The sequence below is a fragment of the Eretmochelys imbricata genome, chromosome 23 (genome assembly GCF_965152235.1).
Source record: "Eretmochelys imbricata isolate rEreImb1 chromosome 23, rEreImb1.hap1, whole genome shotgun sequence".
NCBI classification, from domain to species: Eukaryota; Metazoa; Chordata; order Testudines; family Cheloniidae; genus Eretmochelys; species Eretmochelys imbricata.
Window position 1 is genome coordinate 11598972 of NC_135594.1, and position 27740 is coordinate 11626711.

Consider the following 27740-nt stretch of genomic DNA (forward strand, 5'->3'; position numbering starts at 1 on the left):
ACATGATAAAAGAGAGAGATGTTTGTCATGTTCTTCCTCTCTCTTCCACCTCCATCTACAGACATCACCACCAAGCGATTGAAGTGCTGATCAAAGGGGAGAGCCTGGCTGAAGGGCAACCAGCCAGCCTGTGGTGAGACACATTTAAGTTTGGAAGGGCACTGAAAGTGTTAAGATCAGCTTAGAAGGTGTTTTGCTTTTATTTCATTTGACCAAATCTGACTTGTTGTGCTTTGACTTATAATCACTTAAAATCTATCTTTATAGTTAATAAATCTGTTTGTTTATTCTACCTGAAGCAGTGCTTTTGGTTTGAAGCATGTCAGAGACTCCCCTTGGGATAACAAGCCTGGTACATATCAATTTATTTGTTAAATTGACAAACTCATATAAGCTTGCAGCCTCCCGCAGGCATAACTGGACACTGCAAGATGGAGGTTCCTAGGGTTGTGTCTGGGTCCAGAGATGTTGGCTAGTGTCATTCAGTTGCACAATCCAAGGAGGAGCTTACATGCCAGAGGCTGTGCGGGAACAGCCCAATGTTAGGGGGCTTATTCCTTCACCCACTTATTTCCCTGGTCCTTCTCTCATGAACAGAGAGCAACAATACCTGAAGTCCAAAGGTGCAAACAATTCGATGTTTATTGGGGTGAACTTCCAGCAAGCATGATTCCAGTTTCCTTCCTTAGGATCCTCCTTCCCAGCTCTGACACCACAGAGCCTTACACCTGTGTCCCTGTTCCCATTCCTGCCCTTAGCCAAACATGATTCCAACTTCCTTATTCCCATTCCCTGTTCCCATTTCCCCCTTTACCAAAACATGATTCCAATTTTCTTACCCCCATTCCCTGTTCCCATCTCACACACCCACCCCCTCCCACCCACACCCACTCACTTCCTCATTGACTACAGATTATATAGTAAAACTTGAGTTCTGCTTAGCTGTACCTTAACCAATCATTTTCCTGAAATTTAACTAACCAATCCTAACATATTGTAACATGATTATGTAACCAATTATATCCCACCACCTTAATTAGTTTACACCCAGCAAAATTAATTATACAGCAGACAGGAACAATCACAGAACCAGACAGAGATTATACAGACAAACAATAGCAAAGTGGGAACTATAATGACAAGACAACACAGAAGTGAGGATTTCACATCCCAGCTATTGATAAGTGAGTTCTTGCCAGACAGGATGCTATCAAACTAAGTTTCCTTTTACATTTTCTAGGCACTTCCCTTTCTCTGGAGGTGATAGGAATACAATCCTGTCCTGATAGTGCCTAACAGCCCAATAGCACCTTATTTCAATGTGACTAGTTTGGAATGTGAGGATGTGACTGTTCGCTTCCCAGCTTATGGCTGCCTCTGCTGCTTAGCCAAAGGCCTTAGCCTAAGAACAGGGCCTCAGACTGTCATGGTAAGAGAAGGCCCTTACACCGGCAGACAGTGATTTTGATTCTTTCTTTTATACCTCTAGAACTAGCCAAGTGATAAGAATACACCTAAATTCTTAAAGTACAGGCCTTTACAGACAGACCTGAATATCTATATCCTAACACCCAGGAGTGGGGGTTCTCACAGCAGAGCAGGGCAAGGCTGGCTCCAAGAGCACTGCACCAGAATAGAGCATGCCTGAGCAGGCTGGGTCGAGCAGCCCTTTCAATCTGCCACCCTCATATGTCTTAGGTTCAGCAAGTCTCTCTCCTCACTTTCACATTTCAATTGTTCGGTAGTAATCCACTTCATGAGCAAACCCCACAGGATTTTTGGGTGCTGCAGGGATCTTTAGCTTAGGTATGAGGAGTGTTGCTGCAGAGCGAATGAGGCGGTGACCGATTTGTTAACTCCTTAATAGCCTTTTCTTTTTCCTGCAAAGTTTGCTGGGTTTTTTGAGTAACTTAAGTTTTTTATTTAATTTCCCCCCAGTGAGCTACAAGCCACAAGCAGACATTCAACAGCTATTCTTTTCACCAGCTTAGCCTTTCTTTTCTTCTGCTCTGTTTTTACATTAAACTTAAACCAGCCTATGAAGTAAGTGTAAGTGTGATTCTTAGTGTAAAGGACCATCTGTCACCAAGGCAGGTTCACCTGGTGGCAGACACATCGGAATACCAAGAGGGACTGTCAGTGGCTCCTGTAGCCTATAGGGCTAGCCTGTTTGCTTGCCTATATATGTTTTATGGGTTTTGTATTTTATTTTTTTATGGTTTTAATTATTTGTTTTATTATAATAGGTTATAATAGGTTTATATTAAAGTAGTTTGGCTATAATACAAGGGACCTACAGGCCACATTTTGTATGTTGAGCTAAGGCAACGTTAGCATACATATGTTTGGGACCTTTTACCGAAATAAATAGTAACAAGTTAAAGCATGAGTTTTATATTTGGCTGCAGCCTTTAACATAAATAGATAAAAAATGGGTTAAAGCAGGTTGGCATAGGTGTTTTTTTAAGTTTATACCCTTTGTAAACTTAACAGGTACATCACAAGGAAAAAACCAAAATAACTTAAAAAACAAAAATAACCAATGTAAAAATATTGAATGTTATTAATATGTATGTATAAGTTATTAATACATAATAACATACCAGCCTATGAAGTAAGTGTACCCCAATTTTTTCATGGGTAAGGAAGCTATGTTGAAACATAGTAGGAGAGCTTAAGCACCCATGCCCTATAAAAGGGGTATGCCAAGAAATTTTTTTCTAAGTTTTAAAACTTGTTTTTTTAGTTTTTAAGCTTCAAGCTTTTTTGGTTTTACTTTATTAGTTCATAAGTAAGTTGTTAGTTAGTTAGTTAAGTAAAACTCTAAGTTAGCTTTAATACCTCTTAGCTTTAACTTCTTCTAAGCTTTGCACCTTTCACTTAAAAATTAAGGAACCTGGACCTGAACTTTCTTGGTATGCCAAACGCTTGGCTGGTTCTTTGTCTTTTACCACCAGGTTATTAAGAAAGGGTGTAAGTATATTAATCAAAAGCTTTCTAGTATATAATACCATATGTATCTTTAAAATAATAGTACTTCATTTGTAATTCTAATTTATTTTACCATTTAATTACTATTTAATTATAATTCCATTTATCTCAATAAAAGTCTTTAAGGCTATATTTGTCTCAGTGTAAGCATCCTGCCATACCCCCAAGGGTCCTTTGCAAACTCTGTGTAGCCTAATTCTGGGACAAGAACCTTATTATCTTCTGATCAAATTGATTGGTAAGCTTATAATCCATAGTATCCAAACTAATAATATTAACCTCCTAAAATCAGGCAACAGAACTGGTGAGCCAGCTAGGAGACTCAAGGAGTGTGTAACAGAAATTTGTAGGAATTTCAGGCATCTTTAGACCCCTGGGTATCTCATCTAAGGCAAAAAGTTAAAGTTACGGAGCAAAAGTGTGTCTAACTCAGTTGTCTAACTGACTGTCTTAAAGCACAGGAAATCTGATTGACTGTGACTGCTTCTCGGCAGTGGTCCCAGTATTTGATGTTTTGTACTGTGGTTTGACTTAGAGTTTTATCCTACAGGTGGTTTTTCTTTACTGGCCAGAGGTTTTGCAGTTTAATCTTGCAAGATAAAGAATACTAAAGAGTAATGGTATTATTTAAAGTGATACATGCATTTAAGGGGCTTTGTTCTTGAAGGGTTAACCTTATAATATGTGGTACCGGTCAGATATTAGCAGCAGCATTGCGCATTCATGGTGGCAGGAGTAACTGATATATGTTTTTGTTAAGCCAAAATGGCTTAAGGTTTTTGTTAAACAGAAAGGTTTAAGCTGCCAGAAAGGCCGCAATTGTTCAGTCCCCTTAGTTCTCCTGGGCTATACCCCTGAGCCATCTGTCTCAGTTTCCCCCAGCTGTTTGGCAGGTCCCGACAAGGGAAAGAGACTTCTCAATCAGCTACAAGTACATTAGCCACGGAGGGAAGAGAGGGGAACTCTCCCGCACCCCTCTGTTGTTTTCTTGTTAAAATAAGCGTGGGAAATAGTTTGGGGTATTATTTCCTGTTAGTTTCTGTGAAGGGACATCTTCAGTTTCAAAGTTAAAAATAGCAAAGTGTTCATTATGCAGTTTATCATATAGGCTAGCCAATGGTGAAGTCAAATTCTTTATTTTAGAACCTAAGTAAGTTCTATTCAAAGTGTTAAGATAAGTAAAACGAGGGCAAGAGTTGCTCGCAGTTTGGCTTGAAAAAACTTTGCCAGAAAATACATTCACAAACATGAAGGAGGCTTTGTACAACTAAGAAATTGCAAAATGATCTCTGAACAATGTAATCCAGAAAGATTTGTAAGTCAGGTGTTTAATGTCCCTGTGATGCTCTGTACCTCGGGGGAACACCCGGCACACTCATGTCCTTGTAAAATGATTGTGTGGTATCCAATGCAAAGTTTGTCATGTTGGGTGTCTTCAGAAGGCTCATGATGCACTGAGCATTGTTGTTATGGTGATGGTATAGTAATCATTGTTACAGTAATGTTATAGTAATGTTATAGGTTGTAATTTCATGTATATAGTTATGAGGCTGAAAATGTGTCCTCATGGCTTAAAGCAAGCCCAGGAAAAAACTCTCCAAGAGCAGAGAGGCAGTTCACACCTCATCAGGGCATGTATGGGACAAACCCAGCCCAGCCTCACAGGAACAGAGGACACTGGCCTAGGCAAAAACAAAGGATCTGTTGGACTCTCGAGTGAGTCACCCCCTTCCTTTGGTCAGTTTGGGACTGCGATGAAGTAATGCTCACCTGACTCTGAAGCAGGATAGAGGTGGGGGCAAAGCCAAGAGGGAAGAAAGGACATGATAAAAGAGAGAGATGTTTGTCATGTTCTTCCTCTCTCTTCCACCTCCATCTACAGACATCACCACTAAGCGATTGAAGTGCTGATCAAAGGGGAGAGCCTGGCTGAAGGGCAACCAGCCAGCCTGTGGTGAGAAGCATCTAAGTTTGGAAGGGCATTGAAAGTATTAAGATCAGCTTAGAAGGTGTTTTGCTTTTATTTCATTTGACCAAATCTGACTTGTTGTGCTTTGACTTATAATCACTTAAAATCATAGAATCATAGAATCATAGAATATCAGGGTTGGAAGGGACCCCTGAAGGTCATCTAGTCCAACCCCCTCCTCGAAGCAGGACCAATTCCCAGTTAAATCATCCCAGCCAGGGCTTTGTCAAGCCTGACCTTAAAAACTTCCAAGGAAGGAGATTCCACCACCTCCCTAGGCAACGCATTCCAGTGTTTCACCACCCTCTTAGTGAAAAAGTTTCTCCTAATATCCAATCTAAACCTCCCCCACTGCAACTTGAGGCCATTACTCCTCGTTCTGTCATCTGCTACCATTGAGAACAGTCTAGAGCCATCCTCTTTGGAACCCCCTTTCAGGTAGTTGAAAGCAGCTATCAAATCCCCCCTCATTCTTCTCTTCTGCAGGCTAAACAATCCCAGCTCCCTCAGCCTCTCCTCATAAGTCATGTGTTCTAGACCCCTAATCATTCTTTATAGTTAATCTATCTTTATAGTTGATAAATCTGTTTGTTTATTCTACCTGAAGCAGTGCTTTTGGTTTGAAGCATGTCAGAGACTCCCCTTGGGATAACAAGCCTGATACATATGAATTTATTTGTTAAATTGACAAACTCATATAAGCTTGCAGCCTCCAGCAGGCATAACTGGACACTGCAAGATGGAGGTTCCTAGGGTTGTGTCTGGGACCAGAGATGTTGGCTAGTGTCATTCGGTTGCACAATCCAAGGAGCAGCTTACATGCCAGAGGTTGTGTGGGAACAGCCCAGGAGTGGGGGTTCTCACAATAGAGCAGGGCAAGGCTGGCTCCCAGAGTCAAGGATTGGAGTGACCGAGCAGATCACTGATCTGGATACCAGGGGGAACATCACAGTCCCTGGACTCAGCAGCCTGGGTCAAACAGCACCTCCAAGCTGTCACCTTCATATGCCTTGGGCACCGCACCGGAATAGAGCCCGCCGGGGCAGGCTGGGTCGAGCAGCCCTTCCAAGTTGCCACCCTCATATGCCTCTGGACTCAGCATGTCTCTGTCCTCACTTTCATATTTCAATTGTTCTGGTAGTAACCCACTTGATGAGCAAACCCCACAGGATTTTTGGATGCTGCAGGGATCTTTAGCTTAGGTATGAGGAGTGTTGCTGCAGAGAGAATGAGGCGGTGACCGATTTGATAACTCCTTAATAGCCTTTTCTTTTTCCTTCAAAGTTTGCTGGTTTTTTTGAGTAACTTAAATTTTTTATTTAATTTCCCCCCAGTGAGCTACAAGCCACAAGCAGACATTCAACAGCTATTCCTTTCACCCTCTTAGCCTTTCTTTTCTTCTGCTCTGTTTTTACATTAAACACCTGACTTACAAATCTTTCTGGATTACAATGTTCAGAGATTATTTTGCAATTTCTTAGTTGTACAAAGCCTCCTTCATGTTTGTGAATGTATTTTCTGGCAAGGTTTTTTCAAGCCAAACTGCGAGCAACTCTTGCCCTCGTTTTACTTATCTTAACACTTTGAATAGAACTTACTTAGGTTCTAAAATAAAGAACTTGACTTCACTATTGGCTAGCCTATATGATAAAGTGTATAATGAACACTTTGCTGTTTTTAATTTTGAAACTGAAGATGTCTCTTCACAGAAACTAACATGAAATAACACCCCAAACCATTTTCCACACTTATTTTAATCAGTTCAAAGAAAACAACAGAGGGATGGGGGTGAGTTCTAATACCTATGTGACCAGCACCGATGCACAGGTGAGCCAGACTGAGCCCAGCTCGGTATTCGTCACAGTTCAGCTGAGACACGCGGTCCTTGGCACGACCCGGGACCTGGTCTGCCAGCGTCACACCTGCTACGGAGGAATCATCTGCCATGTCTTGGCAGCTTGCTCTGCTGCATCGGTCATTCTCAGGGCTGGGGGAACGGAGATCCTGGGTGAGATGGAGCTGTTCTGAGTTTGTACAGCACCTAACACAATGGGCTCCCGGGGCATGACTGGGACTCCTAGGACTACGGTAATGCACCTAATAAATCTAGTACAGCACCTAGAACAATGGGGCATTGGTCCATGCCTGGGGTTCCCAGGGGCTGTCAAAACACACCTAATCAATAATATACAGCACCTAGCACTATGAGGTACTTGTCCATCCCTGGGGCTCCTAAGCGCTACCAGAAGATTAATAATGAACAATAGGGCTGCTCAAAAAATTCCTGATTGCACAGTTTTCAATTGGAAAATGCAGTTTCCTTGAAATGGAAACTGGGTTTGTGTTGATTTGGATGAAATTTTGTGTCGTTTCATTTTTCCTTCTGAAAAGACTTTTTTTGTTTTCCAGTTTATTTTATAGTCTATTCTTTTATAAAGGACATTAGCTGTGATGATATATAATTATTCTTATACATTAAGTTATAAATTACATATAAAATACACCATGCCCCCTTTCTCTCCCTTTTACTTGGCAACTCGTGTCTCAGTCCCAGGAGCCTGGTGCCCCCTGACCCCTCTGTCTCCTGCCCTCTTTCATTATCGGCAGAGTTACCAAGCAATACGCCTTTGCCGCCACTCTGCCCCATGCCACCTGCAGCAACCCCCAGGATGTGGCCAGCTATCTGCCCATGAGCCAGCTAAAAGTGATGAGAGAGACGTTTCGCCCATTTGGTGCCCTGTACAACCCTCCCCTTGGGAACATCGAGGCTGCCCGGCCAAAGGAAGTGATTACACCAAATAGGAAATACATGGAGCACAGTGAGTGGCGTCTAAAGAGGTTACATGGGGGGATAATTATGAAAGGCGTCTGATCTCCGGCCCAGACAGCCTTGTGGCCCAGCTCATGGCCAGGACCTACGGCCAGAACAGCTGCCTGATCTTATTCACCTTCAACTCGCCCTGCTCCACCAAGTGTCTGCGCGAGGCCGGGCGCTCCAACATTGTGGGGATGACCAGTGCTGCCTTCTCGGCCATCGACAACAACTACAAGGCCTTCGTGTTCCAGAAGATCTTTGATTATGACTTGAGGCGTGTCGTGACCCGCCAGGACTTGCTGGAGGCCTGGCACCAGCTGTGCGATGTACCCCTGCTGCGCTGCGACAACAGCAGCTGCCAGGACTGTGCTGTGGGTGGTATGCCCAACCCTTGCCTGACTGGGAAGATATAGACAATGGAGCAGGGCCAGGAACCGCGTGGGGCTTTTTCTGCTACTGGCCTCCCTTACTGCCCATGCACTTCTGGCTCGCTGAGTGTAAAGGAAACACGTCCCAACCAGGCACCAAGCTCCAATCCAGAACCCCTCTGATGTGTGCCCCATTCTAGAACCCCATTGCTGGGTGTGCTCCAGTGTAAAACCCCCTCCCCATCTCTGTTTGTGCTCCAGCCTAGAACTCCATCCCTGGGTGTGCTCTAATCTACAAGCCCATCTCCCCATTGTGCACCAATCCAGAATTGCCACCCCCCACAGTGCACCTCAAGCTCCGTTCTAAACCTTCACCCCCTGCAGTGCATGTCAAGCTCCAATGGCGAGCATGACCCCCATCCCTGGGGGTGTCTGAGTCATAGAATCCTAGAATATCAGGCTTGGAAGGGACCTCAGGAGGTCATCTAGTCCAACCCCCTGCTCAAACCAGGACCAATCCCCAATTTTTGCCCCAGATCCCTAAATGGCCCCCTCAAGGATTGAACTCACAACCCTGAATTTAGCAGGCCAATGCTCAAACCACTGAGCTATCCCTCCTGGCCACCCAGTGAGCTCAGAACTCAGATCTAGAACCCAGCCCCCATCCCTGCATGAGGCCGGAGGGCGGGGGCAGTGGATGGGAGCAGGGCACATTGGGCCCGGTGACTGTATGATGGGGCTGGATCAGAGGGGGGAGCCCTTTACTCAGATGATGGTGGATGGGAGGATTCCTGGGCATGGACCATAGCCACGATGGGGCAGTGGGGATCTCAGAGCGCGGGGCTCCGTCAGTGGGGGCTGCTTTGGGGTTGTTCCAGTCTGCGGGTGATGCTTTTTGCTGATTCTCTGATGTGCGATTGCCGCCAATAAAGCTTCTGAGCATCCTGGGGGCCTCTCTGTCCATGCGTCCAGATCTCCCATCTCTGTCTGTGCGTCGGGGGTCTCACGTCGTCCCCTGGAGGTGCTGGGTCCCCACGGGCAGCCCCTCATCGATCCTGGCTCCCAGCTGGCAGCCTGAGTGGCAGCTTGAGTTTTACTGGGTCCAGAGCCCCCAAGTGTTCCCTTCCCCATCCCTAGAACCCCCTTCCCCTGCTCCCTGGGTGGGGATCCCCTGAGCAGACAGCCCCAATCCCCCGGGGATGGGGGGCACCTGGCGCAAGATGGAGGACAAACCTCCCAGCCCTGCTCTCTGCTCCCCCAGCTGACAGGAGCTGCACCTGGGAACCAAACACCAGGGTTACAGCCGCAGAAGGCAGCTCCCACTGCAAACCCCTTGGTCCCCAGAAGGGACCATTATTGCAGGGCAAGATAGAGACACCACTTCACATCTAAAAGTGCTCTGAAATCTCCATGCTTCCTCAGATGACCTTGAAATTTGCTGTGACACAGGGGGGCCTGGGGTCAGGTGAGTGACCCTAATTTGGAGCCATTTCGCCAAGGGGTTCCCCAGATACAGCTCCCCCCAACACCGGCTTCTCTGAAGATTGTTGGCAGTGTTGTGGCCGGGTTGGTCTGTAACGCTGCTGCCTGCCCTGGCTGAAGAGCCTGAGAGCCGATCTCCGGACAGACTGCCAGGAAGCAGGGCGCGAACCGCCCAGTCACTGTGAGCTCTGGACTTACATGTCCCAACCAATTATCCCCCCATGTAACCTCTTCAGGCCTGTACCACCCTTAACATGGAGCCACAGACAGCCCCCGGTGCTCCGATCTGTCTGCCACCGGGTCAGCCTGCCTTGGGGACAGATGGTCCTTTACACCAGGTGCTGTCCATAGGCAGACTACCGCCAAATCCTGGACCGCGAAACTCTGGGGGGCCGAGGACAGTTAGCGCGGGGGGCTATTGCGGGTAGAGGAGTGAGTGGCTGCGGGCTGACAGGCGTGGGGGAGCTGGCGCCCGGGGCTGACTTGTACCTGGGGGGCAGGCGTCCGGGCTGCTCCCCTTCGCCTCCAGACCGGCCGGGGCTGGCAGGGGCAGCGCAGCGGGGAGGGTCGGGGCCAGTGTCCGGGCGGAGCGCTCACCCCAGCAGCGGGGGCTCCCCGCCGGGGCAGAGGGGACCCAGAGCCGGGGGGCAGGGGGGAGATGACCGTCCCGCCAGGGCTGAGCAGCGGAGGAGGGAGCCGCGCCCCTGCCGGAGAGCGGAACGCGGGGCCCGGCAGAGCAGCACCAGTCCCACGGGTCCCGCTTCTCCGAGCCGCCCTGCCCCAGCCCCAGCGCCCTCCGGGCTCGCGCTCCGCATGGGAGCGGTTCTGGCCCCTTGGGCGTCGCTGCAAGCGCGACACCGCAGTGACCGCCCCGCGCTGCTGTCGAGCTGCGATGAGGAGGAAGTTCTCAGAGCCCCTGTTCGCTCCCCGTCCTGTCACCTGCCCGCAGGTTCCGGTGCCTGTGGCCAGCAGCCCCCACCCGCGCTCGCCCGGCTGCCTGGGGCAGCGCTGCACAGAGCAGGGCTGGGAGCCCGTCGCACCAGGAGCGGGTGTGAGCATCTGTCAGCAGAGACAGGGACCCTTCACCGCCGACCATGGAGCCCCAGGTGAGCCCCCCGCCCCCACCACCCCTGCCCCATGGAGCCCCAGGGGAGAGAGGTAAATAGCAGCGTCCCCCACCCAGGGATCGGTACTGGGTCCAGTGCTATCCAAGACATTCATAAACGATCTGTTAAAAGGGGTAAACAGGAGGTGGCAAAATTTGCAGATGATACAGAACTACTCAAGAGAGTTAAGTCCAAAGCAGACTGCGAAGAATTACAAAGGGCTCTCAACAAACTGGGTGTCTGGGCAATAAAACAGCAGATGAAATGCGATGTTGATAAGTGAAAAGTAATGCACATTGGGAAATAAAATCCCAACTATACCTACAAAACCATGCGGCCTAAATTAGCTGTTACCACCCAAGAAAAAGATCTTGGAGTCATCTGGATGAAAATATCCACTCTAAGTGCAGCCACAGTCAAAAAAGCAAACAGTGTTGGGAATCATTAAGAAAGGGATAGCTAATGAGACAGAAAATATCATATTGCCTCTCTATAAATCCATGGTCCGCCCACATCACCAAAATAAACATCAGAATAAATTGCCAATGGAGGCTGTGGAATCTCCATCATTGGGGATTTTTAAGAGCAGGTTAGACAAACACCCGCCAGGGATGGTCTAGATAAAAAAATAGTCCTGCCATGAGTGCAGGGGACTGGACTAGATGCCCTCTCCAGGTCCCCTCCTGTCCTGTAGTCTATGATTCTATGATCATGAATGCTGCATGCAGATCTGGTCGCCCCATCTCAAAAAAGATACATTGGAATTGGAAAAGGTTCTGAAAAGGGCAACAGAAATGATCGGGGTATAGAACAGCTTCTCTATGAGGAGAGATTAATCAGAGTGGGACTTTTCATCTTGGAAAAGAGACGACTAAGGGGGAATATGATAGAGGGCTATAAAATCATGATTCTGTGGAGAAAGTAAATAAGGAAGTGTTATTTACTTCTTCTCATAACATGCATATGATGGTTTGGCCCCCCTGAAGGTGCCACCTGATGTACTGAGAGACCACTGAGCCTGCCTGTTCTGCCAGCCTGGGCCCCCTTTACACTGTCTTGGTGAGCCAAGCTCTTAAACCTCCTCTAGCACACACACAGGCAGGGCCACACCCAGCTGCAGAAAGACACAGACACTGAGATGGGCTATGGGAAGACTCAACTGAAGGGACTTTCCCCGCGCTCAGGTTCCCATCTCCCTGGAGTGCAGACCCAAAGGTATATTGTCTTGCTCTGTATAGAAAGATCTGCACAGTGCAAGCTCATAAAAATTCACCCTCTTCCTCAATGTGAAGAGAGATATGCACAATTTCTTGCCCCCTCCAGTTAGAAATTGCACAAAGTGGTTTAATAAGAAACGAAACAAATTTATTAACTATAAAAGGCAGATTTTAAGTGATTATAAGTGATAGCAAACAGAACAAAGCAGATTACTAAGCAAATAAAATAAAACATTCAAACTAAGCTTGATTCACTAAAGAAACAGGTTACAAAATGTAATTTCTCACCCTAAATGTTGAATTAGGCAGGATTCAGAGTTTCTGTAGCTCAGAGTTCCAGTTATTTCTTCTTACAGACTGGACCCCTCTCTCAGTCTGGACTCACCCCAGCCTTTCCTTTCAGGTTAGTTCCTTTATCCCTTCAGGTTCTTCCAGCAGTCCTTCTTCTTGGGTAGGCAATGGAGGAGAGTCCAGATCAACCCCCACCCCAGCCCTTTAAAAGGATTGACCTAAAGCGGGAATCCACTGTTTGATCTCCATCCCCCTACAGACGAAAAATACCAGCAGTGTCCAAGGTGGTATTTTGTATCAGGTGACAGGACCACCTGCCCTGGTAGTGTCACAGCTGGGTCCCAGGAAGCCTCTCAAAAAGGAGAGAGATTAGTATCTTCACAGTTCTATTATCCTTCTTAAATGACTCATTCAGGATGAAGAAAAGGAGTACTTGTGGCACCTTAGAGACTAACCAATTTATCTGAGCATGAGCTTTCGTGAGCTACAGCTCACTTCATCGGATGCATACCATGGAAATTGCAGCAGACTTTATATATACACAGAGAATATGAAACAATACCTCCTCCCACCCCACTGTCCTGCTGGTAATAGCTTATCTAAAGTGATCATCAGGTTGGGCCATTTCCAGCACAAATCCAGGTTTTCTCACCCTCCACCCCCCCACACAAATTCACTCTCCTGCTGGTGATAGCCCATCCAAAGTGACAACTCTTTACACAATGTGAATGATAATCAAGTTGGGCCATTTCCACGGCTGTTACTCTGAAACCTGTCATTCAGGATGATTACTTACTTTACTGTCTGGTGGGCATTTTCCAAAGTACACACATAGTTGTAATTGTTACATAGTCAATATTCCTAACTTCAGATACAGAAATGATACATGCATACAAATTGGATAATCACATGCAGTAAATCATAATCTTTCCAACGATATCTTACATGAGCCATCTTGCATAAAGTATATCTTAGTTATACCATATTTTTATGAAGAATATGGGGTGTAATGTCACAACACGAACTAGGGGTCACCCAATGAAATTAATAGGCAGCAGGTTTAAAACAAACAAAAGGAAGTATTTCTTCATCCAACCTGTGGAACTCCTTGCCAGAGGATGTGGGAAGGCCAAGACTATAACAGGGTTCAAAAAAGAACTAGATAAATTCATGGAAGATAGGTCCATCAATGACTATTAGCCAGGATGAGCAGGGATGGTGTCCCTAGCCTCTGTTTGCCAGAAGCTGGAAATGGGTGACAAGGGGTGGATCACTTGATGATTACCTGTTGTGTTCATTCCCTCTGGGGCACCTGGCATTGGCCACTGTTGGAAGACAGGATACTTGGCTAGATGGACCATTAGTCTGACCCAGTATGGTCATTCTTATGAGTCCCCTCTGCCCCCCACTTCTCTGCCCCATGGAGCCCAAGGGAACTCCCCCGTGACCCCCACCTTCACTACCCCATGGAGCACCAGGGTAGTGTTTTCTGCCCCCCACTTCCTCCTACCCATGGAAACCCTGATGACTCCCCCATTTCCCCCTCCTCCTCCTCCCCCATGTAGCCCCACAGGGTCCCACTGCCCACTCGCCTGTTGGTAGCATAGCAGGGCTAGAAGATGTGGGTTGGGGGGCTCTGAGTCTGTGGAGTCCTGTGCAGGTACTGGGATGGATGCCCACGGCTGGACTCCTGCTGCTGCCCCTTCTCCTCTGCTTCGGGCCAGAGACCTCCACGAGCATCAACCCAGCTGCGCTCAGAGTGATCGTGGATTATGTGAACCGGTGAGTGACTGGTTTGTCTCTGTCCTTCCCTACCCCTGTAGCCCAGCTGCAAAAAGCAGCACAGAATGGCCCTGGTTGGATCCCACTGGCTTGTAGGGATGCCCTGGAAGGTCAGGGGGTCCCATTGTGCCCAGCTCTGCCCAGACACTGACCGTAGTTGGAGAGCACCCAGCATGCTGGGTGATGAATTCACTCCTGACTTGGATGACTAGATTAGTCTTGGAGAGAGGCGACTCTGGGGGTGCAGAGGGGAAATTGAGCCCAGAGCTGGGAGAGGGATGATTCTGGAGGTCCAGGGGGAGATGGAGACCAAAACTGGGAGGGGCTGATAATGGGGGTGCAAGGGGAGATGAAGCTCAGAGGTGGGGTGTTTCTGGACTGCGGAGGGAGATGGAGCCCATAGCTAGGAGGGGGTGAAAATGGGGTTGCAGGGGGAAGACTGAGCCCACACCTGGGAGGGGTGATTCTCAGGGTGTAGGAGGTGGGGCTCAGATATGAGGAACGGTGATTCTGGGGGTTCAGTGGGGAGATGGAGCCTGTGGTGGGGAGGGGAGATTATGGGGTAGCAGAGGGAGATTGGGCCCTCATCTGGGTGTTGCTGATTGTGGGGGATCTGGAAGGAGATGGGAGAGATGATTCTAGGGGTACAGAGAGAGCTGTAGCCTGGACATAGAGGGGGTGATTATTGGTTTACAAGGGGGAGATGGGGCCCAGACCTGGGAGGGGTGATTCTGGGGGTTCAGGGGGAGATATGGAAAAGAGCTTGGAGGGGTGATTCTGAGAATCCAGGCAGAGATGGGGCCCCGAGTCTGGAGGGGTGATTTGGGGTGCACGGGGGAGATGGAGCCTTGAGGTAGGAGGGTATTTGGGGGGCCTATTCCCATTTCTCTCCCTTTAATTGGCATCTCCTGGCTGAGTCCTGGGTCCCTGACCCTGCTGTGCTCTGATCCCTCTCAGGCCCCTCACACTAGATGGATCTCAATATGCCTTCGTCGTGAGCCTGCCCCGTGAGACGTGTAACCAACCCACCAACCTGCAGGAGCAGCTGCCCGAGACAGCGCTGAATGCCATGAATCAGGCGCTCGCTAAGCCAGGTGGCCAGTACACCCTGAATGACTGGCCTATTGTAGCTGCCCGGCCTCGGCATCGGAAGACTCGCTGGCAGCACAGCGAGTGGCGTCTGCTCCACAGGGGCAAGAACAGCTCGGTGGCCCAGCTCAAGGCCAGGACCTGCAGACCGAACTGCTGCCTGATCTTATTCACCCTCAACTCGCCCTGCACGAGCGTGTGCCTGGCGGAAAACAGGCCCTACAACATCCTCAGCATGACCAGCGATGCCTTCTTGGACATCGACAGCAACTACAAGGCCTTCGTCTTCCAGCGCATCTTCTGCAACGATACGTGGCCCGTGGTGACCCGCCAGGAGCTGCTGGAGGCCTGGCACCAGCTGCACGATGTGCCCCTGCTGCGCTGCGAAAACAACTGCTGCCAGGACTGCGCTGCGACGGACCCCGAAAACAACCCCTGCCTGGCTGGGAAGATATAGACAGTGGAGCGGGGCCAGGAATCGCGTGCGGCTCTTTCTGCCACTGGCCTCTCTCGCTGCCCATGTGCTTCTGGCTCTCTGAGTGTAAAAGAAACATGTCCCAACCAGGCACCAAGCTCCAATCCAGAACCCCATTCTGATGTGTACCCCAATGTAGAGCCCTAATCCATGGGTGTGCTCCAATCTAGAACCCCATTCATGGACACGCACCAATCTAGAACCCGATACATGGGTATGTGCCAAGCTAGAACCCCTTCCAGTGTGTGTTCCCATCTAGAACCCCATCCCTGGACGTGCTAAAATCTCCATTCTAGAGCCCCATTGCTAGGTGTGCTGCAGTGTAAAACCCTATCCCCATCTCTGGCTGCACTCCAGCCTAGAACCCCATCCCTGGGTGTGCTCCAATCTGTGCTCTAGAAGCGGCCCTTTCCCCAAGTGTGCACCAATTCAGAATTGCCACCCCCACAGTGCATCTCAAGCTCCGTGCTAAACCTTCACCCCCAGCAGTGCATGTGAAGCTCCAATCGAGAACATGACCCCCAACCCTGGGGGCGTCTCTGAGCTGAAGTCAAGAACCCACATCCACCCAGTGAGCTCAGAACTCCGATCTAGAACCCAACCTCCATCTCTGCATGAGGCCGGGGGGAAGGGGCAGTGGATGGGAGCAGGGCATATTGTGATGGGGCTGGATCGCGGGGGGAGCTCCTTACTCAGATGGTGGTGGGGGGATTCCTGGGCATGGACCATAGCCACGGTGGGGCAGTGGGGCTCTCGGTGCCTGGGGCTCTGTCAGTGGGGGCTGCTTTGGGGTTGTTCCAGTCTGCGGGTGATGCTTTTTGCTGATTCTCTGATGTGCGATTGCCACCAATAAAGCTTCTGAGCATCCTGGGGGCGTCTGTCCGTGCATCCAGGTCTCCCATCTCTGTCTGTGCGTCGGGAGTCTCACGTCGTCCCCTGGAGGTGCTGGGTCCCCACGGGCAGCCCCTCGTCGAGCCTGGTTCCAAACAGGCAGGCTGGGAGGCAGCTTGGGTTTAACTGGAGCCAGAGCCCCTGAGTGTTCCCCTCCCTATCCCTAGAACCCCCATCCCCTGCTCCCTGGGCGGGGATCCCCTGAGCAGACAGCCCCAATCCCCCGGGGATGGGGGGCACCTGAAGCATGAGGGGGGACAGAGCTCCCAGCCCCGCTCTCTGCTCCCCCAGCTGACAGGAGCTGCACCTGGGAACCAAACACCAGGGTTACAGCCGCAGAAGGCAGCTCCCATTGCAAACTCCTTGGTTCCCAGAAGGGACCATTATTGCAGGGCAAGATTGAGACACCACTTCACATCTAAAAGTGCTCTGAAATCTCCATGTTTCCTTGGATGACCTTGAAATTTGCTGTGGTACATGGGGGCCTGGGGTCAGGTGAGTGACCCTAATTTGGAGCCATTTCACCAAGGGGTTCCCCAGATACAGCTCCCCCCTAACACCAGCTTCTGCAGTGTTGTGGCCGGGTTGGTCTATAAGGCTGCCAGCCCTGGCTGAACAGCGTGCGTGCCGATCTCCGAACAGACTGTCAGGAAGCTGGGCACAAACCCTGAGTTGGCTGGGAGCTCTATAATTAGCTGTCCCCAACCAAGTACCCCGTGTAACCTCTTCAGGAATGTAGCAGCCTTAACATGGAGCCACCGATATTTCCCCGGGTCCTCCGATCTGCCACCCAGCTCAGCCTGTCTTGGGGACAGAAGGTTCTTTACACCAAGAATCATAACAATATTCAGGTTACTCCCAGTCCCAAAGGGCCAGTCACTTACCCTACGTCAATTGCACCTTAGATCTCACACCAAAGACAACGCTTGTAGCCAATCCTATAATAAACTGTGTACAGATTGATTAACTAGGAACAGGAAACACGAGTTATTTTGAAGGTTAAAACAGGTGAACATAGATACACAAATAAGTTATAATCATAGGTTTCCAAAGGTAATAGAGGCTTTTCTAATAAGCAAGCTATATGTCACCTTTAAGGCGAAACCAAGCTAAGCAGTTGGGGATCTCTTACTTATGGCTTGAAAACCTTGCCCCCAACAGAGTCCAAGCAGCATAGCGATCCAGTTGCTTCTTGTCAGGGATTTTCATCCCCTTTCTCCCTTGTGCAGACTCCACTGATGGGAGGAATCCACTTACATGACTCATCTTCGTGGGGGAGGAGGGAGGGCAGAACAACCAATGGCTTTTGTCCTCTTTAACGACCCACAGTGGTCCATTGGTGTAAATAGACCCTTCTTGTAGGGCAGGATGTGACACCTTCTGCTGGCGATCAGCCCTTCCCACTAGTTAATGTCTCTCTCCTGTCTGGTGATTCGCACTGTGATGCTCAAATATAGCATCTGTACCCCAGAGTGTACAGGAATAAGTGAGATTAATGCGCCCAGCAACTCACAAGCACTCGATAACATTTAAACCCCAAACAGATGTTTGGATTTCTAATGCCTACGGGACCAGCACCAACACACAGGCGAGCCTGACTGTGCCCAGCTAGGTATTGGTCATAGTTCAGCTGAGACACGCGGACCTTGGCATGAGTTTGGACCTGCTCTGCCTGCGTCACACCTGCAATGGAGGAATCATCTGCCATGTCTTGGCAGGTTGCTCTGCTGTATTGGATGTTCTCAGGGCTGGGGGAACGGAGATCCTGGGGTGAGATGGAGCTTGTCTGAGTTTGTACAGCACCTAACACAATGGAGTCTCAGGGGATGACTGGTTTTCCTAGGTGCTACCATAATACAACTAATAAATAACATACATCAGGGAGCGCAATGGGGTCCCGGGGCATGACTGGGGCTCCTTGGTGCTACCATAATACACCTAATAAATAACGTACAGCATGCAGCACAATCAGGTCCTGGCCTATGACGGGGCTCCCAGGCATTACCATTGTTTTGGGATTCTCCCCTCACTTCGATGGATGAGTGTTCAGCTAGTGTTGCCCCACGTTCTGGGTGTATTTGTTTTTATGGCTTCTCATGTGGGAAACACGTCCGATCCTGGGTTTGCAAATGGGATTGCATGTCTTGCAGGCGTAGCCATGGTTGCGGGGAGGGTTTGAGGGGTTGGCCTTACGATGTTCTCTCCTCTCCAGCAGAGACCTCACACACCACTCCTCAGAAGTGGAGCCAGCACAGTGGGATCCTGGTTCATGCCTGGGGCTCCCAGATGCGATGGTAACTCACTTAATATACAATGTACAGCGCCTAGCACAATGAGGGGCTGGTCCATGACTGGGGCTCCCAGGTGCTACCATAAAATTAATACTAAATAATACAGCTGCTCAAAAAATGTCTCATGGCGCAGTTTTCAATTGGAAAATGCAGTTTTGTTGAAACGGAAACTGGGATTGTGTCAATTTGGATTAAATTTTGTGTCATTTCCTTTTTCCTTCCAAAAATACTTTTTCTTTCCCAATTTATTTTCCAGTCTATTCTATTATAAAGGACATTCGCTATGATGCTATATGATTATACTTACATATTAAGCTCTAAGTTACATATAAAATAAAACATTCTGAAACGGAACAACACAATTCAATGTTACTAAACCAGAACATTCTGACAGAAGTCCCGGACGACTGGAAAAAGGCTAATGTAGTACCCATCTTTAAAAAAGGGAAGAAGGAGGATCCTGGGAACTACAGGCCAGTCAGCCTCACCTCAGTCCCCGGAAAAATCGTGGAGCAGGCCCTCAAGGAATCAATTCTGAAGCACTTAGAGGAGAGGAAAGTGATCAGGAACAGTCAACATGGTTTCACCAAGGGCAAGTCACGAGATAACTGGCTCTGTGGATGAGGGGAAAGCAGTGGACGTGTTGTTCCTTGAGTTTAGCAAAGCTTTTGACACGGTCTCCCACAGTATTCTTGCCAGCAAGTTAAAGAAGTATGGGCTGGATGAATGGACTATAAGGTGGATAGAAAGTTGGCTAGATTGTCGGGCTCAACGGGTAGTGATCAATGGCTCCATGTCTAGTTGGCAGCCGGTATCAAGTGGAGTGCTCCAAGGGTCGGTCCTGGGGCCGGTTTTGTTCAATATCTTCATAAATGATCTGGAGGATGGTGTGGATTGCACCCTCAGCAAGTTTGCAGATGACACTAAACTGGGAGGAGAGGTAGATATGCTGGAGGGTAGGGATAGGATACAGAGGGACCTAGACAAATTAGAGGATTGGGCCAAAAGAAATCTGATGAGGTTCAACAAGGATAAGTGCAGGGTCCTGCACTTAGGACGGAAGAATGCAATGCACCGCTACAGACTAGGGACAGAATGGCTCGGCAGCAGTTCTGCAGAAAAGGACCTAGGGGTTACAATGGACGAGAAGCTGGATATGAGTCAACAGTGTGCTCTTGTTTCCAAGAAGGCCAATAGCATTTTGGGATGTATACGTAGGGGCATTGCCAGCAGATCGAGGGACGTGATCGTTCCCCTCTATTCGACATTGGTGAGGCCTCATCTGGAGTACTGTGTCCAGTTTTGGGCCCCACACTACAAGAAGGATGTGGATAAATTGGAAAGAGTCCAGCGGAGGGCAACAAAAATGATTAGGGGACTGGAACACATGACTTATGAGGAGAGGCTGAGGGAACTGGGATTGTTTAGTCTGTGGAAGAGAAGAATGAGGGGGTATTTGATAGCTGCTTTCAACTACCTGAAAGGGGGTTCCAAAGAGGATGGCTCTAGACTGTTCTCAGTGGTAGCAGATGACAGAACGAGGAGTAATGGTCTCAAGTTGCAGTGGGGGAGGTTTAGGTTGGATATTAGGAAAAACTTTTTCACTAGGAGGGTGGTGAAACACTGGAATGCATTACCTAGGGAGGTGGTGGAATCTCCTTCCTTAGTAGTTTTTAAGGTCAGGCTTGACAAAACCCTGGCTGGGATGATTTAGTTGGGGATCGGGCCTGCTTTGAGCAGGGGGTTGGACTAGATGACCTCCTGAGGTCCCTTCCAACCCAGATATTCTATGATTCTATGACTGACCTGCAAAAAATTTTGTTTTGGAAATTTTTGTTAGGGGGCTTATTCCTTCACCCACTTACTTCCCTGGTCCTTCTCGCATGAACAGAGAGCAACAATACCCGAAGTCCAAAGGTACAAACAATTCGATGTTTATTGGGGTGAACTTCCAGCAAACATGATTCCAGTTTTCTTCCTTAGTGTCCCCCTTCCCAGCTCTGACACCACAGAGCCTTACCTGTGTCCCTGTTCCCATTCCCCCCCCTTAGCAAAACATGATTCCAATTTCCCCACCCCCATTCCCTATTTCCATTTCCCCCCCACTTCCTGATTGACTGCAGACTATATAGTAAATCTTGAGTTCTGCTTAGCTATACCTTAACCAACCATTTTCCTGAAATGTAACTAACCAATCCTAACATATTGTAACATGATTAGGTAACCAATTACATCCCACCACCTTAATTAGTTTACACCCAGCAAAATTAATTATACAGCAGACAGAAACAATCACAGAACCAGATAGAGATTATACAGACAAACAATAGCAAAGTGGGAACTATAATGACAAAACAATACAGTAGTGAGGATTTCACATCCCAGCTCTTGATAAGTGAGTTCTTGCCAGACAGGATGCTATCAAACTAAGTTTCCTTTTACATCTTCTAGGCACTTCTCTTTCTCTGGAGGCGATGGGAATTATCAGGACAGGATTGTATCCTAACAGCCCAATAGCACCTTCTTTCAGTGGGACTAGTTTGGGATGTGAGGATGTGACCAGTAGCTTCCCAGCTTATGGCAGCCTCTGCTGCTTAGCCAGAGGCCTTAGCCTAAGAACAGGGCCTCAGACTGTCACAGTAAGAGAAGACCCTTACACCGGCAGACAGTGATTCTGATTCTTTCTTTTATACCTCTATAACTAGCTAACCTACTGACTGCTATTCCTACCTACATGCCTCCAGCTTTCACCCTGACCACACCACATGATCCATCGTCTACAGCCAAGCTCTACGATACAACCGCATTTGCTCCAACCCCTCAGACAGAGACAAACACCTACAAGATCTCTATCAAGCATTCTTACAACTTACAGTACCCACCTGCTGAAGTGAAGAAACAGATTGACAGAGCCAGAAGAGTACCCAGAAGTCATCTACTACAGGACAGGCCCAACAAAGAAAATAACAGAACGCCACTAGCCGTCACCTTCAGTCCCCAACTAAAACCCCTCCAACACATCATCAAGGATCTACAACCTGTCCTGAAGACGACCCATCACTCTCACAGATCTTGGGAGACAGGCCAGTCCTTGCCTACAGACAGCCCCCCAACCTGAAGCAAATACTCACCAGCAACCACACACCACACAACAGAAGCACTAACCCAGGAACCTATCCTTGCAACAAAACCCGTTGCCAACTGTGCCCACATATCTATTCAGTGGACACCATCATAGGGCCTAATCACATCAGCCACACTATCAGAGGTTCGTTCACCTGCACATCTACCAATGTGATATATGCCATCATGTGCCACCAATGCCCCTCTGCCATGTACATTGCTCAAACTGGACAGTCTCTACGTAAAAGAATAAATGGACACAAATCAGATGTCAAGAATTTTAACATTCATAAACCAGTCGGAGAACACTTCAATCTCTCTGGTCACTCGATTTCTGACCTAAAAGTGGGTATTCTTCAACAAAAAAACTTTAGAAACAGACTCCAACGAGCGACTGCTGAATTGGAATTAATTTGCAAATTGGATACAATTAACTTTGGCTTGAATAGAGACTGGGAGTGGTTGAGTCATTACACAAAGTAAAACTATTTCCCCTTGTTTATCCCCCCCACCCCCACTGTTCCTCAGATGTTCTTGTCAACTGCTGGAAATGGCCCACCTTGATTATCACTACAAAAGGTTTTTTCACCCTGTCATAAATAAAAAGGGAAGGCTAACCACCTTTCATAGAATCATAGAATCATAGAATATCAGGGTTGGAAGGGACCCCTGAAGGTCATCTAGTCCAACCCCCTGCTCGAAGCAGGACCAATTCCCAGTTAAATCATCCCAGCCAGGGCTTTGTCAAGCCTGACCTTAAAAACCTCTAAGGAAGGAGATGCTACCACCTCCCTAGGTAACGCATTCCAGTGTTTCACCACCCTCTTAGTGAAAAAGTTTTTCCTAATATCCAATCTAAACCTCCCCCACTGCAACTTGAGACCATTACTCCTCGTTCTGTCATCTGCTACCATTGAGAACAGTCTAGAGCCATCCTCTTTGGAACCCCCTTTCAGGTAGTTGAAAGCAGCTATCAAATCCCCCCTCATTCTTCTCTTCTGCAGGCTAAACAATCCCAGCTCCCTCAGCCTCTTCTCATAAGTCATGTGTTCTAGACCCCTAATCATTTTTGCTGCCCTTCGCTGGACTCTCTCCAATTTATCCACATCCTTCTTGTAGTGCGGGGCCCAAAACTGGACACAGTACTCCAGATGAGGCCTCACCAATGTCGAATAGAGGGGAACGATCACGTCCCTCGATCTGCTCGCTATGCCCCTACTTATACATCCCAAAATGCCATTGGCCTTCTTGGCAACAAGGGCACACTGCTGACTCATATCCAGCTTCTCGTCCACTGTCACCACTAGGTCCTTTTCCGCAGAACTGCTGCCTAGCCATTCGGTCCCTAGTCTGTAGCGGTGCATTGGATTCTTCCATCCTAAGTGCAGGACCCTGCACTTATCCTTATTGAACCTCATCAGATTTCTTTTGGCCCAATCCTCCAATTTGTCTAGGTCCTTCTGTATCCTATCCCTCCCCTCCAGCGTATCTACCACTCCTCCCAGTTTAGTATCATCCGCAAATTTGCTGAGAGTGCAATCCACACCATCCTCCAGATCATTTATGAAGATATTGAACAAAACCGGCCCCAGGACCGACCCTTGGGGCACTCCACTTGATACCGGCTGCCAACTAGACATGGAGCTATTGATCACTACCCGTTGAGCCCGACAATCTAGCCAGCTTTCTACCCACCTTATAGTGCATTCATCCAGCCCATACTTCCTTAACTTGCTGACAAGAATACTGTGGGAGACCGTGTCAAAAGCTTTGCTAAAGTCAAGAAACAATACATCCACTGCTTTCCCTTCATCCACAGAACCACTAATCTCATCATAGAAGGCGATTAGATTAGTCAGGCATGACCTTCCCTTGGTGAATCCATGCTGGCTGTTCCTGATCACTTTCCTCTCATGCAAGTACTTCAAGATTGATTCTTTAAGGACCTGCTCCATGATTTTTCCAGGGACTGAGGTGAGGCTGACTGGCCTGTAGTTCCCAGGATCCTCCTTCTTCCCTTTTTTAAAGATTGGCACTACATTAGCCTTTTTCCAGTCATCCAGGACTTCCCCGGTTCGCCACGAGTTTTCAAAGATAATGGCCAATGGCTCTGCAATCACAGCCGCCAATTCCTTCAGCACTCTCGGATGCAACTCGTCCGGCCCCATGGACTTGTGCACGTCCAGCTTTTCTAAATAGTCCCTAACCACCTCTATCTCCACAGAGGGCTGGCCATCTCTTCCCCATTTTGTGATGCCCAGCGCAGCAGTCTGGGAGCTGACCTTGTTAGTGAAAACAGAGGCAAAAAAAGCATTGAGTACATTAGCTTTTTCCACATCCTCTGTCACTAGGTTGCCTCCCTCATTCAGTAAGGGGCCCACACTTTCCTTGGCTTTCTTCTTGTTGCCAACATACCTGAAAAAACCCTTCTTGTTACTCTTGACATCTCTCGCTAGCTGCAGCTCCAGGTGCGATTTGGCCCTCCTGATATCATTCCTACATGCCCGAGCAATATTTTTATACTCTTCCCTGGTCATATGTCCAACCTTCCACTTCTTGTAAGCTTCTTTTTTATGTTTAATATCCGCTAGGATTTCACCATTAAGCCAAGCTGGTCGCCTGCCATATTTACTATTCTTTCAACTCATTGGGATGGTTTGTCCCTGTAACCTCAACAGGGATTCCTTGAAATACAGCCAGCTCTCCTGGACTCCTTTCCCCTTCATGTTAGTCCCCCAGGGGATCCTGGCCATCCGTTCCCTGAGGGAGTCGAAGTCTGCTTTCCTGAAGTCCAGGGTCCATATCCTGCTGCTTACCTTTCTTCCCTGCGTCAGGATCCTGAACTCAACCAACTCATGGTCACTTTAAATCCCTCCTGGCCAGAGTTAAAAACCCTTTCACCTGTAAAGGGTTAAGAAGCTGGGATAACCTCACTGGCACCTGACCAAAATGACCAATGAGGAGACAAGATACTTTCAAAAGCTGGGAAGAGGGAGAACATCAAAGGGTCTGTTCTGTCTGGGTGAGGCTTTTGCCGGGGACAGAACAGGAATGGAGTCTTAGAATTTAGTAATCTAGCTAGATATGCGTTAGATTATGATTTCTTTAAATGGCTGAGAAAATAAGCTGCGCTGAATAGAATGAATATTCTTGTCTGTGTGTCTTTTTGTAACCTAAGGTTTTGCCTAGAGCGATTCTCTTTGTTTTGAATCTAATTACCCTGTAAGGTATTTACCATCCTGATCTTACAGAGGTGATCCTTTTCTTTTTACTGTTTCTTCTATTAAAATGTTTCTTTTCAAGAAATGAATGTTTTTTTTTTTCATTGTTCTAAGATCCAAGGGCTTGGGTCTGTGGTCACCTATGCAAATTGGTGAGGATTTTTAGCAAACCTTCCCCAAGAAGTAGGGTGCAAGGGTTGGGAGGATTTTTTGGGGGAAAGACGTTTCCAAACAACGCTTTCTCAGGAACCCAGAGAAACATTTGGTGGTGGTAGTGGAAAACCAATGGCAAAGGGTAAAATAGTTTGTACCTTGGGGAAGTTTTAACCTAAGCTGGTAAAAATAAGCTTAGGAGGTTTTCATGCAGGTCTTCACATTTGTGAGCCCTAGAGTTCAAAGTGGGGAAGGAACCTTGACACACCTCCACTCTCCTGCTGGTAATAGCTCACCTTAAGTGATCACTCTGGTTACAGTGTGTATGGTAACACCCATTGTTTCATGTTCTCTATGGATATAAATCTCCCCACTGTATTTTCCACTGAATGCATCCGATGAAGTGAGCTGTAGCTCACGAAAGCTGATGCTCAAATAAATTTGTTAGTCTCTAAGGTGCCACAAGTCCTCCTGTTCTTTCTGCCATCTAGTGTCCATACAAGGCTATTGCAGGTGACACATTGCATCCCACTGTTTGCAGTCAACACAAACTTTTGGCATGGGCAGCATGAAAAACCAGCTCTTGTTGCCCATGAGGAAATGCACCCCTGATAGACTGTGGGGTGCCACCCTCCCCTGGTGCTAACTGCAGTCAAAGTGGTAAATTTGACTGCACTGCAGTGATGGGAATAAGATTGCTGACCGTTTCATCCAGAAAGCTACAGTGAGACTTACCGTCTTTAAACTGGGGCGTTAGTGAAGACAGCTTGTAGGTGAAGGCAATGATCTCAATACACTGTAATTCTTGATAGTGTAATTATGTAGTCATAACAATTGAATCATTATTAAAATAGTAAAGATACCAATGATAGACACATTCAATAGCTAGAATGTGAAAGAAGTGTATAAATATGCTAAAAATAGCTTCCTCTCTAAACTGGCAGAGTGCCCCCTCCCCCCTCCCAAACACACACCCCTCTTCGAAAGCACCCACCGGCAAAAACAAAAAGGCAGCGCCTATGATCACAATTCTCAAAAACACTGATTAAAACCTTGTTTAAAACCCATTATAAGCAAAACGTAATGGTGACATAACGCTTTAGCATGGGGGCCCCTTGCATAAACTGTTAGCATGTCCTTGCTAAATACTAGCTTACAGTTCCAGAGGAATGAATAGTCTTGTCTTATAGATAACTTATTATCACAGAATTGCATATCTACCAATGATGTGGCATGTTCAAGATGTACCAAAGACATGTGGAGAACTAAAAGCAATCATTTTGTAAAAGAGCAGCTTCACGTGTCTTAATATGTATCTTTGTACATCACAACAGTAGTTGTTCAACTCAGTTGTGTATAGAATACTTGATAGGAGTTAACTGTATGCTAATAAGAAATAAAATTATTTTTCTGAAATTCAACTCTCCCTTTCCCATAACACAGTCTCCAACGTAACTTGGACTTTTCTCATACGAGCACCTTCAGTTTCCCATACTCCTCTACACTTAAGCTAACTTGGGCCTCAAACCTAACTTCTACTTGTGTCTTAACCTAAACCACCCTATAGTCTACACCACAATGATCCTGGACAGAACCACAGGGACAAACCTTTCTGAAACCAGGACTGTGTGACTTAAAACCAGACTAGTCGCTTGCCTACTTACATTTGAGCTCACAACTAGGGTAGACTTGTAGGCCCCGTTATCCCAACAGGTCTCTCTTGATTGAGCTGTTTCACGTTGCATATGAATAGGGGTGTGGAGGAAGAGTGAGAATGACTCCATGGTTCTCACTGAAGATGTGGGAAACCCCCATTCTTCATCAACCAGAGGGGAGAATTGAACTGGGGTTTTCCACAGGCCAGGGGAGGATCCTACCCACTTGGCTATGGGTTATAAAAGACCCATCCTTGCCTGCCTCACACCTAACTCCTGAGATAGGTGCCTCCCATGAAGCCCAGATTTTAGGCACCTAATTCCCTGAGGGGATGTCTACACTACAGTGTAAGCCCAGGGTTGGAACTCAAACTCAAGCCTCACCCTCTCTTCTGTCTACACGCAAATCATGCTAACCCGTGGCTTGGTCCTAAGCTCCTAGGACTCCAAGAGGGTGGAGGATCTGAGCCTTAGTCAAGCCAGGAACCCAGCCAGGTTTCAAGCCCTATTGCTTTGCAGTGTAGACACAGCCCTACCAGACTCCTGCTCTGCGAGTCCATCAAAAGTATTCCACAATCCGTGGGCTGACTTTCTTTGTCCTCTGGACAGTGAAGTTTGGTGGACAGTCAGGGTCTCCCACACTGCACCATGAGCAAAGGGCTGGAATAGCCACATTTTGGGAGGGCGGTAGGAAGTCTGGGATACGGGTGGTTGGACTCGGGCCCACGGAATGCGGTGTAGATGCTCAAGCCGTAGGTTAACAAACCCCGGTCTGCTAACTCGAGTTCTACTAACCCTGGGCTTACACTGCAGGGTAGACA

The 27740-nt window shown here is 47.9% G+C and overlaps 1 protein-coding gene across 1 annotated transcript; it reads left to right on the forward strand.

Moving 5' to 3' along the window:
- The first annotated feature begins 10648 nt into the window (after positions 1–10648).
- On the forward strand, positions 10649–16257 carry LOC144279044 (uncharacterized). The gene is made up of 3 exons (XM_077840480.1): positions 10649–10731; positions 13900–14021; positions 14979–16257. The coding sequence occupies exons 1-3, from the start codon at positions 10720–10722 to the stop codon at positions 15565–15567; spliced, it is 723 nt and encodes a 240-aa protein (XP_077696606.1). The 5' UTR covers positions 10649–10719; the 3' UTR covers positions 15568–16257.
- The last annotated feature ends 11483 nt before the right edge of the window (positions 16258–27740 follow it).

Coding starts and splice junctions, on each gene's coding strand:
- LOC144279044 (XM_077840480.1), top strand. Junction 14,022..14,978: donor ATCGTGGATTATGTGAACCG/GTGAGTGACTGG, acceptor GATCCCTCTCAG/GCCCCTCACACTAGATGGAT.